This window comes from Vanacampus margaritifer, chromosome 4, assembly GCF_051991255.1.
Source record: "Vanacampus margaritifer isolate UIUO_Vmar chromosome 4, RoL_Vmar_1.0, whole genome shotgun sequence".
In the NCBI taxonomy this organism is placed as follows: domain Eukaryota; kingdom Metazoa; phylum Chordata; class Actinopteri; order Syngnathiformes; family Syngnathidae; genus Vanacampus; species Vanacampus margaritifer.
In genome coordinates this window covers 13,283,864-13,299,315 of record NC_135435.1, presented here as the reverse complement: position 1 = coordinate 13,299,315, position 15,452 = coordinate 13,283,864, and the positions used below count along the sequence as shown (strand labels likewise).

Here is a 15,452-nt window from a genome sequence, read left to right as displayed (position 1 = left end):
TGTACACCAGTGTATTTGTTTTCTAAGACAAACTGGTGATCAAGAAAATGTGTGTTTTTATTCTTTCAACATTAAAAATGCAACACTATTCACATCATTCCAGGTCAATAGGTTGAGATTGCTCTGTGTTATTCCACAGTATCAAATCACAGTTATTATTACTCTTTGTCTCTGAACACTCAGTTTTACACAATATTAAAGTACCCCGCCCACACACAGTGAAGGTGAGACAGGGAATTTGGTGAATCAACAAACAAGACTTGAGGCATTTAAATGCTGGAAAATCAAACAATTCGTTTCTTGCTCTTGTGTTTCCAGATCAAGTTCATTTTAACAGTCACTGCCAGGTTTTGGGAAAGCACTGACCAAACTCTTCTCATAAACTCCTGACCTCAAACCCAAAAGCCAACTCCTATCCCTTGAACAACAATAGGAATTTTTACATTCTCCTAGTTCAGTGCCTTGAAAACAATCTACGACTTACATTTGATATCGACAACATCTATTTGTCTTCTGTTGCACAATTTTAGGGTGAGAGTTGGAGTGCACCCTGGATATACTTCAAGTCAATCTTAGGCCTAAACATAGAACCACACAACCATTCACTTGACTGTTCCAAATTATATAATTCTCTTCAGTTCACTGGTTCAGATAGATAAATTGTGGTATGACCCCTTTGAAAAAAAAACTGCACGGGAGGATGGACTTCATACTTTCTTCCATTATCAATTTACATAGGAACATTGAATAGATTATGTAGGGTTAATATCGTTCAAATATTAAATTTTATAAATATTATGGATTGTGTTTTTTTCATAGTCTCGATGAAATTCGAGACTATAGCCCCTTTGACACTGCCCATCTAACCTGTTTTTTGGCACCTCATGCTCCTGTGTTGTAAGTCTACAACGGAATGGGAGATTCCAACATAGTATCCGAAGTGGAATGCCAGCTGTGTTTAAAGCCGCAACCTGAGTGTGACATTTAACACCTGAGACTCACTGCCCACAGCACTTTGCGTTTAAAACAATTGTAGCCAACCCAGAGATTGGCTGTGAGTTAGTCACGCATGTATTTCACTGAATGGGTGAAGCAGAAAAAGCTGTGCAAACGGGCATCACGGATACTGCAATGTAGCTATTCTTCGAGTTCTGTCCCTTTGATGGGCAAGTTTACTGGAATTTCAATATTTAAGAGCCTTCTACTATATTCCAATCCACCCACTGCCTTCATAAGATTGAAGTCAAAATTATGTTAGGTGGCCAAAGACTTTTAGAAATTTCCAAGAGTAGGTGGTCAAACTATGTCATTCTAGAATTTATAGCAAATAAATAAACAAAGGGTAAAACCAGAGCAGCCACTTTATATCTAACATTCCCATCAGACAAAGTTTGAAAGGACCTACAAATCCAGGAACAAAGCATTGGGCTTACTCTCCCTTGATGCCTTTGCCCTCGTCTCGTCATCCCTTCTCATGACATCCTAATCTAGTTTGCTCTAGGAACAAAACAAAAGGATTTCTATCAGCCGTTAACTGAGTTCTTTACCCATCTGTTACTATGACGATGCACTGAAATGTCAATCAAATACACAGATTTCATATTGAGACGATACATATGTAATGAGTTGATGAAAAAAGTGCCAGGAGTGTATTTTTTCTAGACACAGTTTATAGAGCTTTGGAAGAGACAAAGGAGTGAAAGCCCCTATAAACGGCGACGAATGTGTGACAGGGAATGAAGAGCAGAGCAGTGGACAGAGAGGCGACTTGCTATGGATATGCTTGTTTGTGGAGACTAGAAGGCCACGGGGGTAAGAGTCATGTTGAGGGGTTTAGGGAAATAAAGGGGCCTGTTGAAATGTGAGGGGTCATTCCTGAGAGCTGGCCAACGTCCTCCGCCACAGACAGACTGTCTGTCTCTCCTTCACTTAGGAGTTTAGGGAACACTCTCAGCCTCTGGTCTAGACAAGAGTTAGAGATAGAAGGGACGGGGGTGTTGAGTCAAGGAGAAGTCATTCCAAGCACACACGTCCTGATTAGCCCTTCCCAATGCACACCTCGGTAGCATTTGAAATGCTTCACACACCTAACGACCCTTGGCTTAGTAGTTTTGCATTAACAGCAACTTTGGCATAATGCCTAGCCGGATGATTGATGGATCTGTCTGTCTGTCATCCATCTTGTGTATTTGTCTATCTATAATAATTGTTTTATTAAAAGTACATCAAATTCATATAGCACTTTTCTAGACCGTAAAGAAGGCTTTACAGTACGAAAACAATACAAGAGATAGCTGGCTAGCTGATGGGGCTAGCTAGCTATCCAGCTCTGTCTGTCTATCTATCTATCTATCTATCTATCTATCTATCTATCTATCTATCTATCTATCTATCTATCTATCTATCTATCTATCTATCTATCTATCTATCTATCTATCTATCTATCTATCTATCTATACTTTTCCCTTCTTTGACATTTTCATCCCACCAAACCTTGTTATCAATGTCTTGCTATCCACTTCACCTATTTCTCCCTCAGGTACAACATAAAAATCACAGTGTGAAATATCAGTGTGCAATGACCTTTATTGTCTCACAGACCCAATGAGGCATTTTGAAGAACTCTGGCAGGTTCATTTAAAGTATTGCTCAGATGTTTACATAATCATATGCAGCGGCTATGTATAATGTCTCATATATTTGTAGGGTGAAACTAAGTGAAAGAACATCTCGTTCATGGCCTACTGCTTTCATTTTTTACTTAGATGATCCAATCAAAGTTCCATGCCCATGGTCCAATGGCCATATGAAACAATAAAAACAAAATATCACTTTTTTTGTGCTTATCTCAGACGACTGCTTCAAGTCAAATATTTTATATTGACAAATTCCAGGATTTTAATTTCATGTGTTTCATTTGTATATTATTTCAAGTGATTGAAAAATACCTTTGCGGTTTGAAAGACTATATTGGATGATGGAAAGGCACAAGAAGTGAGGTGGTGAGCTCCTTGCTTGCCAGCTGTTAGCCGCAGTGACCTGCATCTGCCCCACAGAGGGAAGGTCATTGCCAATCGAATCAGCGCAATTGGTGTGCATCCCGTCACATGCATCTGAGAGACACTAAATACATTATGGCCGGAAACCTGCTGGCTGTGTTGGAGTGTCCCCCCCGCCCCCGTCCCACATGCGCTTTTTATGCTGTCAGTCATTGTGTCTTTCTGTTCGTCCTTGTGCGCCATGATGTCATGGTGTGAGCCAGCTAGAAACACGAGCCCGCAGCAAATGAGCCACTGGTGATCATTGGCTGGCCCCTGTCGTGTGCTGATAGGATGTTGCCTCTTTCTGTTCAAACAGAGCTCTAATCAGACACTTTAACAGGCTGCCTTGTGCAAACAGACAGTGCTCGACACTTGGGATCTGGCAAACACAGCCCTGCATTTGTGTGTGTGTGTGTGCACTGAGGGTCAGCAAAGGTACTGATGAAATGGGATGTTGGAAATCTGCCTCACTCCATTTCTGTGTGGCCTAAACCTCATTCTGTCACACTAGCTCATTCAGAATACATTTCAGGAGATGATAAAGTGGACAAAATATGAGTAGGAGGGACATCAATATAAATATTTTTTTTTATGGAAATAGAACAGGGATATCAGGGGACATTCAATAAGGACTAAGACAGACATCTTACATCTGCCAGCTATCTTTCTATAATAAGCCAACAATACCCCCCCTCCCCCCAAATAAATGAATAAATCTTGACAATAATATATTCTATGCAGCCACGCCAGTCTAAATTTGGAATTGTGGTTAATATTGTGTTAGTTGAATGAATTAAGCAGCAAAATACAGCAGTTTTTATCCACTTCAGGAGGCGGCCATTTTGCCACTTGCTGTCGAGCTCAGGTCTCAGGTAACAACCAATCACAGCTCAGCTTCAGAAAACAGGTGAGCTGTGATTGGACATTGCCTGAGCCCTGAGTAGCACTGATGTCATCTTAAGTCGACAGCAATTGGCAAAATGGCCGCCTCCTGAGATGGATAAAAACGGCTGGATTTTGCTGCATTACTCATATTCCACAAACGTCATATTAATCAGAATGTCCTGTTTAGACTAGTGAAGTCATATAAGACATATTTTCAATAAATGTTTAAGGTTGACTTCCCCTTTAACAAAACAGTGTTTGTGTGTAATTTGTCTCATTGTGCGGGCCATTCCCTGTCACACAGTCCCTTAATGCTGATTGCGCCTTTCAAAAAGACAAAAAGCAGATCCAGACTAGTTAAACAATTTAATGAAAAGGTCACAACTTAGGTTGTGGTTCATAGTTAAGGTCAGGGTCAGTACGCCGAAGTAGGATGTGGGGGGGTTAGTTGTCGGGGCTGAAATGTAAATGATGTGTCTTTCTAACAAAGAATATGTTGGCTATGTTTGTATTGAACTTGTTCAAACATGGACTGGCTTTTCAAATGTCTCGGTCCTTTTGTCAAATGTGTGTGCATATGGTGGTTCCATTAAAGTGGGACAAGGGTATACACAGATGCCTGCTATTACTTGCACACAGTTTCTCATTGCTGTGTTAATCGTTGTTTTCACGAATGTTGTATTAGAGATTAATTTGAGACAATCAGAAGAAAGGCCGTGTATTACAGTAGAACTTTAATGATTGAAAATCATGTTCTTTGTTGCTGGTTGACCATTGCTTTGTTTAGATTTTTTTTTAAAATGCTTTCCATAGGATATAAAGGGACAAGAAACAAGGGTCAACAATAGTATTCTTAATGGTCATAAAAGTGTGTGAAATAGTTAGTTTGTGGTGATATAAATCAAAAAGTCAGTCTTAACTTTAAATACTTGGGGCTTGCTTAAGGTGTGTACATGCAAAAATGGGCATGATTTAAAAATAAAATAAAATATTGCAACATACACAATATGATTTATCAAATGTGAGACAAATTACATTGGCTAATTTTATATCTTTAAATATTGTGTCTGAAATAACCATGAGATGACCACAACAAATGCTTTCCACTCATGTAAAGATTTTTGAAATGCCGAAACAAAAATTGCCATAATCTCTTGCCTTTCCAGAAATGTAACGTTGATTTAAGGGTTGACTTGAAGCCCGTCTCAAGCAAGGAGACATTCCATTTATTACTTATACGTATGATAAAACACCTTTCAACTCTGCATTTCCTTGCATCTGGGTCTAATCACCACAGTGTGGTAATTGTTGCTGGCTTTTCCCAGAGCATTTTGTCAGGTGCGATCCCAGGTTTTAAACACAAAACAGTTGTCCATCATGGGCTGATACATTCAATTCCCATATACTGGGGATGAGTTAAATCAAACAAAGATGACTTTTATGTGTTTGCTGACTTCCCTAAAATGATCAGAACGATAGATTTCTCTAACTCCGTAATATGATTGTTCGCCTCTCCCACAACAACTTCCAATTCCATCATTTCAAACTTTATTTTGCGCTTGAGGTGCTTTACTAAATCTTCCATGGTGATAACAATAGAGCCACTTCAGGTGTTTGAACCAGTTTGAACCAGATTAACACTTCTTGCTAGAGCGCTAATTCTGTTAACACACAACTTAGCAACCACTACTTGAGATCTTTTAATCAAGCTTTTAGTAATTAGTGTGATCGTAAGTCACGTTGCAGATACAGCACAGTTGAGCAAAATGTTCAGGAAGGTTCCATTATACATTAAATCTCATCCAACCATTTTCTATGCTGCTTATCTTGCTCAGGGTCGTCTAGCTTAGCTGACTTTGGGCAAAAGTCGTACTGCACTCGAGACTAGTCGCCAGTCAATCACAAGGCACGTATAGTGACTGATAACCTTTCGCACTCACATCCACATCTTTACTGATTGAGAACTAAACCCACACTGCTTGCGTGGAAGTGAGGCAAGTGAAGGACTACACCATTAGCTGCCCCCCCCCCCCCCCCCCCCATTTAAAGGGAAAATAATAATTGAATAGCAGAAAGATAAATATGTGCAATATGCTTTGTAATTGAATTTGTTTAAAAACAAAGAAATAAAGAAACTTATGCTACAAATGTTTCTAAATTCATATCTACACAGATGGGCAAAAAGTATAGCGTAAAATTACTGTGAGATTTTTGTCTCAGACTGTATGAAGCCAATCTTCTCAGTGACAGGTGAAATTACATTCCAGGTGTGTATATGAGGTGACACTCGGTTGTCTACGTTCTGACCACCGACAAGCGGTAGAGAAAACGAGATGTTATTCATTCCCATCCCCAAGGTCGTTTGTAGGATCTTTAATAATAAGACAATCAAATCAGGGTAAACAGAGGTTAGAAACATCCCTGAGCAAGCGTTCAAGCTGTCATTTCCCCCCTTTTGATTGACTGCAGGATGTGTCATTCATGCTGTTATTGTTTCTGTGTGTCTGGAAGCCTTAAGCTATTTCGTGAAAATCTCTTCATTTGAAATTCTAATTAAGAAGGACTCAGTCAAAGGAGGTGAGATGAGCTTTAATAAAAAATAATTGGAAAACTTTCTACTGGACCGTGAGATAGAACTTAATTGTGAGACGGCTACACTCAGCAAAATTGATGTCATCAATTTCTGCTACAGTACACAGTTATACATAAAAGCTGAAATACACGGGGAACATTTCAACACTTTCTGTCTAAACAGTTACTCAACCTTAAATAAACAAGTTTCTCAAGTTGTTTAACATTTCCTCCTCAATATGCCGGCGTTCATTTGGCAATTTTTTCCTGAAGGATTCCTTTTCAGATTTTCCTGTATTTGCATTAATGTATCTGCGAGTGTGATTTTATGGTGTGTAAATGTGTGGCTGATCATGCAATGCCAAGGGCCATCTATAATATATGAGCTCTACTCTGATGCATTTAACACTTGCTTTCACTTGATTTACTCGTCTTGCTCCACACCCACCAGGGGGGATTAACTTATCATTAAAACATTTATTTTCTACCCTCCTTGCACTCTGAATTCACATTTACAGTTAGAACGAAAAACAGCTAAATCATCCATTCATATACATTTATTGCTGATTTAAAAAATAATATATTTTTTACAGCCTGGTATGTGGTTTAGGTCGGGGAGTTGTTGAATATACAAATTATACATTATGGCACATTTTAAAGGTACTTAGAAAAGGTGATTTAAGAAAAAATAATAATTTGTGCATTGAGTACAAGCTTAATTCCTTCCGTGATCACAGATCTGAAATAATCTTTGAAACAAATAGATATTGCATTAATTCATTCCAACCTCCCTTAAGGATTTTTTTTAAATGCAATATAGTTTTAATAAAGAAAAATAGCATATATTGTATAATAAAAATAGAATGTAAAGAATTAAGCCGGTTTTGAAAAAAATGTCTTCAATTTTATTTCAAAATGATTACAAAAGTACATGTGCAAAGACAAAATATACAAACCATATAAGACAAAATATACAAACCATATAAAACAATAAACACAACAACGTAAGAAAGTTTCACAGTGTTTCACCCAATCATGATCTACACATTTACAAATAGATGTTCGAAAAGGAGTAGGAAGAAGCATAAGCCTCAATTTGATGGACTTTGACACACTCTTTCTGGTTGGTGTGCACCCACTTGGGGGAAGTATAATGAAAAAGAGTTTCTGACTCAGTAGAATGCAATGATATTCATATTCAGTCATTTTTGTTTTCCAATATGTGTTGCTTTCAGAGTTATAACCATGCCACATGGATGCTTATTTGTTAGCCGTCTATGGTATTTTGCATTGGTTTTAGCAGTGGCAAACTTCAACTGGGAATGAGGCTCTTATTTTATTTTTTGCAGAATTATTCTGCAGAACTGCTGATTGCTGTGAAGTGAATTAAGTTCTCATTTCTTGCAAGTCAAAGGAATAAATTAAAAAAAATCGCCATAAGAATGGCTTTTGGCTTGAAAAAAATAAACACATTGTGGTGCTGTATCTCCAGGGAACACTGTACAATCTTAAAAATTGGAAAAAGACTTGACGAATCAAAACCGGGGGGAAACCAATGTGATTTACTGCTCGTGTCACATAAAGTTAGCTTTGCAATTCATATCCTTTTTATAAAATGAAATATCATGCCAAATGTGTGTCAAGGATTCATAGAGAGCTGCACATGAAACTTGAAATGCCTTTTGGACATTTTCATAGCTTGCAGAATGTGCACTTGTGTGAGGTTAACATCTGCAGTTGACCTGTCAGTGTTGCTGGGTTTTTGGCAGTCATCTGATCCAAAAAGATGCAACACTGGGCAGTACTATAAAATACATATATATTATTTTTTTTTTTTGTAAGTGTGTGTGTGGGGGGACTCTATGGGTGTATGTGGCCCATAAAATATACCCGTACTCACACTATGGTCTGATGTGTTTTCCCCCATTCCAATTAATAATGTAGAGTAACAGAAATTTCACGTTTGCCCATGCAATATTCATTGAGCTCAATCAGAAGTGCCTCAAAAGCCAAAAGAATATTGCATAATCATGGCCCACCAGGCTTTTGAAAAGTACCCCAGGGAGCGGACAACACGGGACCCCCTGCATAGAGAGGTGAGAGGAACAGGAACCCAAAGGAAATGACTTGAAAACAGAACATTTATTTACATACTTACATTTGGTTTTTGAATGCGAGCTCTGTATTCATATGTATTAAATATGGAATATAAGTCGGAAGGAGACGTGATGCCAGGTCCATCATTACAGCTCCTCCTATTTTAATAATTTTACTTTCTGCTTAAAAAAAATACAGGCAAAATGTAGTGTGTTTGTTCTGCAGAATCTACTGGCATATTCGTTTTGTTATTTTGGAACGAATGCGGGCTTATTGTTCAATGTACAATTGTCATTGTAGGCCACATACACAATAGTACCCAAAAGGATTTTGGTCTCAGTCTCCAGCATTCACAGAGGCGCTCTTGTCTGCATTGTCCAGCTTTACAATTGTCATCCATTCATACTTTTGTATTCATTTGAAAAATAGCTAACGACATATCCATCTATCTATCTATCTATCTATCTATCTATCTATCTATCTATCTATCTATCTATCTATCTATCTATCTATCTATCTATCTATCTATCTATCTATCTATCTATCTATCTATCTTTTCTGGTAAAGACCAGAATTCATGATTCCCTCAATCATAGCAAGTCATCCGGGTCCTGAAGTTACGAAGCAGCCCCTGACCATCACAATTCCAACACCAGGTTTGACTGTTTGTATGATGTTGTTTTTCTGAAAGGTGTTATTACTATTATGCCAGATCTAGTGAGACAAATACCTTTAAATTTTGTCTTATCAGAACATAGAATAGTTTGGGAATCATTCTGATGTCTTTTGCAAAAGTAAGACGAGCCTTTATGTTCTTTTAGGTTAGCAGTGATTTTTGCCTTGGGAAGTAAACCAAAAAAAATGAAGAAAAAAAAGTGAGTGTCGTGTGGCATGTGGTTTGGAGGTTGGTTTGAAGAGGCAGAATGAGTATGCATTCATCTCTGTCACAGTGTTGGTCAATATACTCTGTGGTGTCCACTAGTGAATGTCACCGTACATGATTGATATGGCAATAACCTGCACGTGGCTTAAAGCAGTGGTATTCTTGCCCAACGAGCACAAATCCACTCATCTGTGCAATAGTAATACATGTTTGCATGCTGTTTGTCTGCACAAAATATATCGCCTGACTGACCCTTTGCTGAAGGCTGCAAACAGGTTGTAAAAATAAGATGCCAGTATTTGTTATTTTTATTAAGCTAAGGATGCATTATGGGGCATGAAGATGTGTTGTTCAACACACAAATTATACATATAGTTAGTTTTCTTTTCGTGTCAATGGCATTGATCACAAATGACTTCTATGTAACGAGAGCCTCAGGGTTCGCATTGGGATTAGTTTAACACTACCACTCGTATTCTATGACCTTTGTTGTCATAGTTACTGTGATGAGAATGTGTGTAATGTGACGCTTCTCCCAATAAATGCTTTTTAAATGGTTAAAATTTAGTTTGCGTTTCTTTTTTTTCCCCCTCCTCCTCCTCCACAAATGACTGGAGATTGTAAGAAGGCGTAAAAAGAAAAATGTGTCGTTGTAATTTGAAAAGTTCTCACCCTTAATTAACTGCTAGTTTTGGGTTGTTAACAAAACTAAAAAAATATATACTACAAGAATAAAATCATATTCCAATTAGTGACAGGACTGGAAAAGTTGTTAGCATGTACTGGTTGAAATAGATGTTCATGATTTTGCTTATAAAACTAATATTAGGACTTTTGTCATTTTGTTATTTATTTATTTATCGATCTATTATTTTTTCTCTTTATTTAAAAAAAAATTGTTTCCCAACCCCACCTCCCGTCGGCTCCTACATCATATTGACTTTCCCTTAATAAATTGAAACTATTTGACTTGAACTTCTATTTGGGAAAATGTTGTTGTTGTTGTTTTACAGACAACTGGACTCTATAGATCCAAAGTCCTGAGGCTGGCTCACTGAGGTTTCAGGGAATCATCCAAGAGGCTGTTTGCTTTGATTGAAACTTGCCCTGTGTGACTCAAATGAGAAGATAAGATGGAGCTCAGAGGCTTCAGCCCTCGGCAAAGTCGACTGCTCCACTTGCTATACACATCTGGTCAGCTTATCGGTGGGTTTTGCGAAACAAAACTGAAACACGCACACACATCCCGAGTGCTCTAAATCAGAGGCCCCCATCCTTTTTGCGTCTTGTTAAGACATTTTTTGACGTACTGGCAAACAACAAATGAAAGCAAATAATTACATTTAAAAGTACCATTATGCTGTTCAGCGTTCTTATTCTTGGAAGCTTCGTCTGTCTCCTTATATGCCCTGTCCCCTTTTTTTCGCAGAAGCTCTCCAAACCTGTTAATCTTTTCTACGAATGTTTACGGGCATTTTCTCACAGGTATGTATAAAATGTTTGATTGTGTTGTTTTTGAGTAATTTAGCAAAGCATAATTGCTTGAGTGCTACTAGATGACAGCAGTTTCCATTTTGCTGTCAAAAGCGCACGTCAGTGCCATTAATCTGAGGAACAGAAAAGTCAATTAATTAGCCAGTCCCTCAATAGCCATGTTAGCTATGTCTGAATTTCCACCACATCTATTTTTGAATCAACTTAAATTATAGACTTTGAAGCTATTATTTACCTCACATCATCTTCTTTTTGACTGACACTACGGCAGTAGGAGAAGACGCCAAATCGACGAAGATGTAAAATCATCATTCAAGGCTATTTACCCTGATTTTTCAATTGGAGGAGAAAGAAGCAATTGCTGTGGTTTTGTTGTGCAAAAGTACGTAATGTTGATGTCCTGGGGAAAAGGTCAAAACAAGCTTCATTACTTTATGACACACACCTTGAAAATGTATAACCTTTATTGCTGAGAGAGAGAGAGAGAGAGAGAGAGAGAGAGAGAGAGAGAGAGAGAGCATTTCTGTTTTGCGTCCTTGAAACATCTTACACAGATGAACGTTCTGTACAGTAAAATCGTGGGTCTTAATGATAAAAGTTTTCTGGGTGATAAGAGAAGGCAACCAGACGTTAAAAGGTGGACGTGTGTGAAATTGACCTCCATCACTAGAGCATTAAATGAAAGTAGGGCAGAAGGGGAATTGTCTTCACAATCATTTTGTGCAGTAGATGACACCCTTTTTTCAGAAGAAGAGCTTGTGATAGCTTAATGTTACTTTGTTTTCCCAAACTTTTGAGCAGGAGCATTACAAATTGTCTGAGAGCGCTGAAGACCTTCAGAACATATTTTAAAAGAAATTCAATTAAACAGTATGTATTGCTGTCATGCTTTTGTATGCAATTGTTTTCTTCAAAGATTAGAGTTGGTCTCGTCATGCCCTCAAATACTTTTATACGGGCATGTAGATTCAGCTGTTTATGTATGAAGCCAAGCCCTAAGATTTGTTTGTACGGAATAAAATATTGCTATTGAAAACTGGTTCAGACTTGTCTTGTTCAGGACGCCTTCAATCAACCAATCTAACCCAATCAACACGTTTACATTCGAAAAGGCTGAATTGGACATCAGCTGCAGCACATCACTACATCAATGTTGAACAGTGCCATTTGCCAACCACACTGCCATTGGCAACAAGCCACTTGGCTTGCGTCATTGCACAATCGTTAGTTTATCCATCCATCCATTTTCTAACGCTTATCCTGTTCGGGGTAATGGATGAGCTGGAGCCTATCCCAGCTGACTTTGGGCAAGAAGCGGGTACATCCTGCACTGACCACCAGTCAATCACAAGCTACAATCTGTATAGACAAACAACAATTCACATTAACACTCAAATTCAAAACAATGGTCAATTTGAGGGCCTTAATAAATATGAGATGCGTGTTTTGGGAATCTGGGAGTACCATGGGAATCCATGCAAGCGCGAGCACACAGAAAGAGGACGAGTTTTGTCACAATGCTGCTAACTTAAGAACTTAGTAAATACAAGGTAAAACAAAATGTGTTCACAAAGTTCACATTGCCTTCAAAGCATTACATTGATATTTTACATTTTTAGAAGAGCCCTATACTGGTTTTATATTCCATAAGCATAAGCATTTCTTTAAAGTATATTCTACAATGGATTGAGATTGAAGGCTGTCAACACCTATGATGATGTAGATTATGATTATGATTATGATGATGATGATTATTATTATTATTATTATTATTATTATCATCATCCATCCATCCATTTACTTAACCACTCAGTCCTCACAAGGGTCATGTGGTATTATTATTATTATTTAAATTATTATTTAAATTATTATTATTATATTATATTATACTGGTTTTATATTCCATAAGCATAAGCATTTCTTTAAAGTATATTCTACAATGGATTGAGATTGAAGGCTGTCAACACCTATGATGATGTTGATTATGATTATTATGATGATGATGATGATGATTATTATTATTATTATTATTATTATTATCATTATTATTATTATCATCCATCCATCCATTTTCTTAACCAGTCAGTCCTCACAAGGGTCACGTGTTATTAATATAATTTTTTTTAATTATTATTATTATTGTAGAAAGTAAGGGCTATCAGCTCTTCCCTTCATGGTTGTAAATTTGGGTTTGTAGAGAAGAATATGAAGAATTACACAGTATTGAATTGATGAGGCAATATTGACATACAGGGTTGTCACAGCACAGTGGAAAACGAGACTTATTTGCTTGTACTTTTTGCATCTGCCTTACTTCCAGCAGGAAAAGTAAAACATACATTTCAGAGGGCTCCTTTAGAAAGAAATGTCTGAATGTGAGCCATTATATTTTGCATGTTTTTTTTTCTTTGCTTTTTAGGACTGAAATGAATGCAGCATAAAATCAATCATTCTTTTCGAGAGAAGAGCCCCTCAAAGCTGGCATTTTGCTCAGAGAGATGGAGCCCTTCAAACTTCATCTTTGTGGCTGAAGAAAGGAAATAAAATACAAAAAAAAAAGTGGCAGTGTGGCGGGGGCTAATTCTTTGTATTGTTTGCAATAGAGTGCTTGTTGAGTGAGACCTTGCTGTTGCTCCCAGTGACCCCGGCTAATTTTTGCAGAACAAGAACGTGAGCAGCGAAGGGTAAATTGTGCCATAAAAAATGAAACATTATTTATAAAGTTGCACTTGCTCATTATTTGCATTGCACAAAGAATCATATTTCTCATGCTGAGAGAATATGCATAATCGTTCCCCATGCAGCCCAAAAAAATACTTTTGGCTCTGTATTCACCAGCCTGTTTAAGTGTCATCCAGCTGTGGTTGCAAAAAAATAAAAATAAAGCCAAATGTGACGTGGCACGATAGAGATTAGTGTAGAAGGGAGGCTGGCTTGGAGAGAAAGGGACAGGAAATAAACACAGCCAATTTCAAAACCTCTCAAAGGCTTTTTATTGGTTTCAGTTTGACAAATGAATGCTAATGTTAATGAAAGAAAACATTGCAACCACAAATTTTTGTAAGGGTTGATGTCCTTGTCTATTTATGTTTATGAATGTGTAAAAGGTCATATGTAAGCCATTGAAAATCTCTACATCGTTAACCTAATAGCACAACTACCCAACTCATTTTTTAAACATTTCCGTAAAAAATAGCAACAACAAAAACAGTGATGTGCAGTGAGGTTCATGGTTGGCGAGGCACTGACAGTCAGATTTGCAAATCTATTACTTTTGGTCCACAGTAATATCTCACTATTAAGCTAATTGAAGAAGCCCATAAGATATGTTGTGAGGTTTCATGCTTACTCTACGTTAACATACAAATATTACCAACTAGACCACCGTCTCACCGTCTCTCTTTTACCCTAGATTGTTTTTGCACTTTATGTGTTACTGTTAGCCCCGAGCCTGTTATTCTCCCATTTTTGGCTTGTAAATAATAAATGTTGTGTGAATGTGTCAGGGTGGAGTTTGGCTCAGGGGCTTGTAGGCATGGCAGCACGGTAGAGTAAAAGAAGGAATGAGGCACAGAGAGCAGCCCACTGACCAAAAGGCTAAGCCAACATTGGGCAACTAGACAAAATAAGAGAGATGAATTGCCTCCGGGAAGAGAGGAAGAAATCATGGTAGAAAGTAGCAAAACTTTAGTTAGCGACTACTGTCTAATTGGGAATGATATGGATTTAAAAACATTTAACTATAGAGCTGTCATTTCTACTGTATACGCATGAGCTGATTAAGCCTGCTTGGCTAAGAGGAGAAACGTTTTGCAGACAACCACAACAACCCAGTTTTGATGGATTCAATTCCCAGAGGATACGATGACCTGGATGAATTTGAATATTCACAGGGATAAAACCAGTAACAAAAGGCAAGTTAACATCTTGGAATGAACATTGGAGAGGCTACCTGCAGCACACTCTTCTAATATGAACTGCAATTAAATAGTAAAAAAGAACATTTTCCCATGTACTGTATGTGTCATATTGGTCGCTATGGCATCAGATGACTACTGTAGTAGAAAGATACATTTATAATTATAGTATTCCTTTTAGATTATGTCCGAAAAGAAAAATGAATTAATTATTAAAAACATTTGGATTACATTCTTCAAGTGAAGGACAATACTGTACTCTACTTTGCCAAACTTTGACTATGCAATCTCGCTATTCATTCCATTAGTCCTTTAGTATACATAAAAATAAATGTCCATCCATTTTCCAAACCGGCTAACCTCCCTGAAGATATATATATACTATTGGTTTGTTCATACAATGCTCAAACTTAAGTTTTCAAAACACATAAACCCCAAAGGATTTTTTTTAAATGTAATAAACTAAATGTAGTATTGCAAATAGTAAAATAAGTTATAATGTACCAGCATTTTTTTTTTTATTATTGATAAAAAGTTGATAAATGGATAACATCCTCACCCATG

At 37.5% G+C, this 15,452-nt stretch overlaps 1 protein-coding gene across 1 annotated transcript in view; it reads left to right on the top strand.

The window, feature by feature from the left end:
* LOC144050925 (uncharacterized) overlaps positions 1–11,808 on the top strand; it is a 167,551-nt gene extending 155,743 nt beyond the window's left edge. The window contains exons 6-8 of the mRNA XM_077564616.1: positions 10,491–10,683; positions 10,907–10,962; positions 11,243–11,808. Of these exons, the coding sequence (XP_077420742.1) occupies positions 10,491–10,535 (45 nt within the window). The 3' untranslated portion in view covers positions 10,536–10,683; positions 10,907–10,962; positions 11,243–11,808. The remainder of the gene's footprint in view (positions 1–10,490; positions 10,684–10,906; positions 10,963–11,242) is intronic.
* Positions 11,809–15,452: the final 3,644 nt, after the last annotated feature.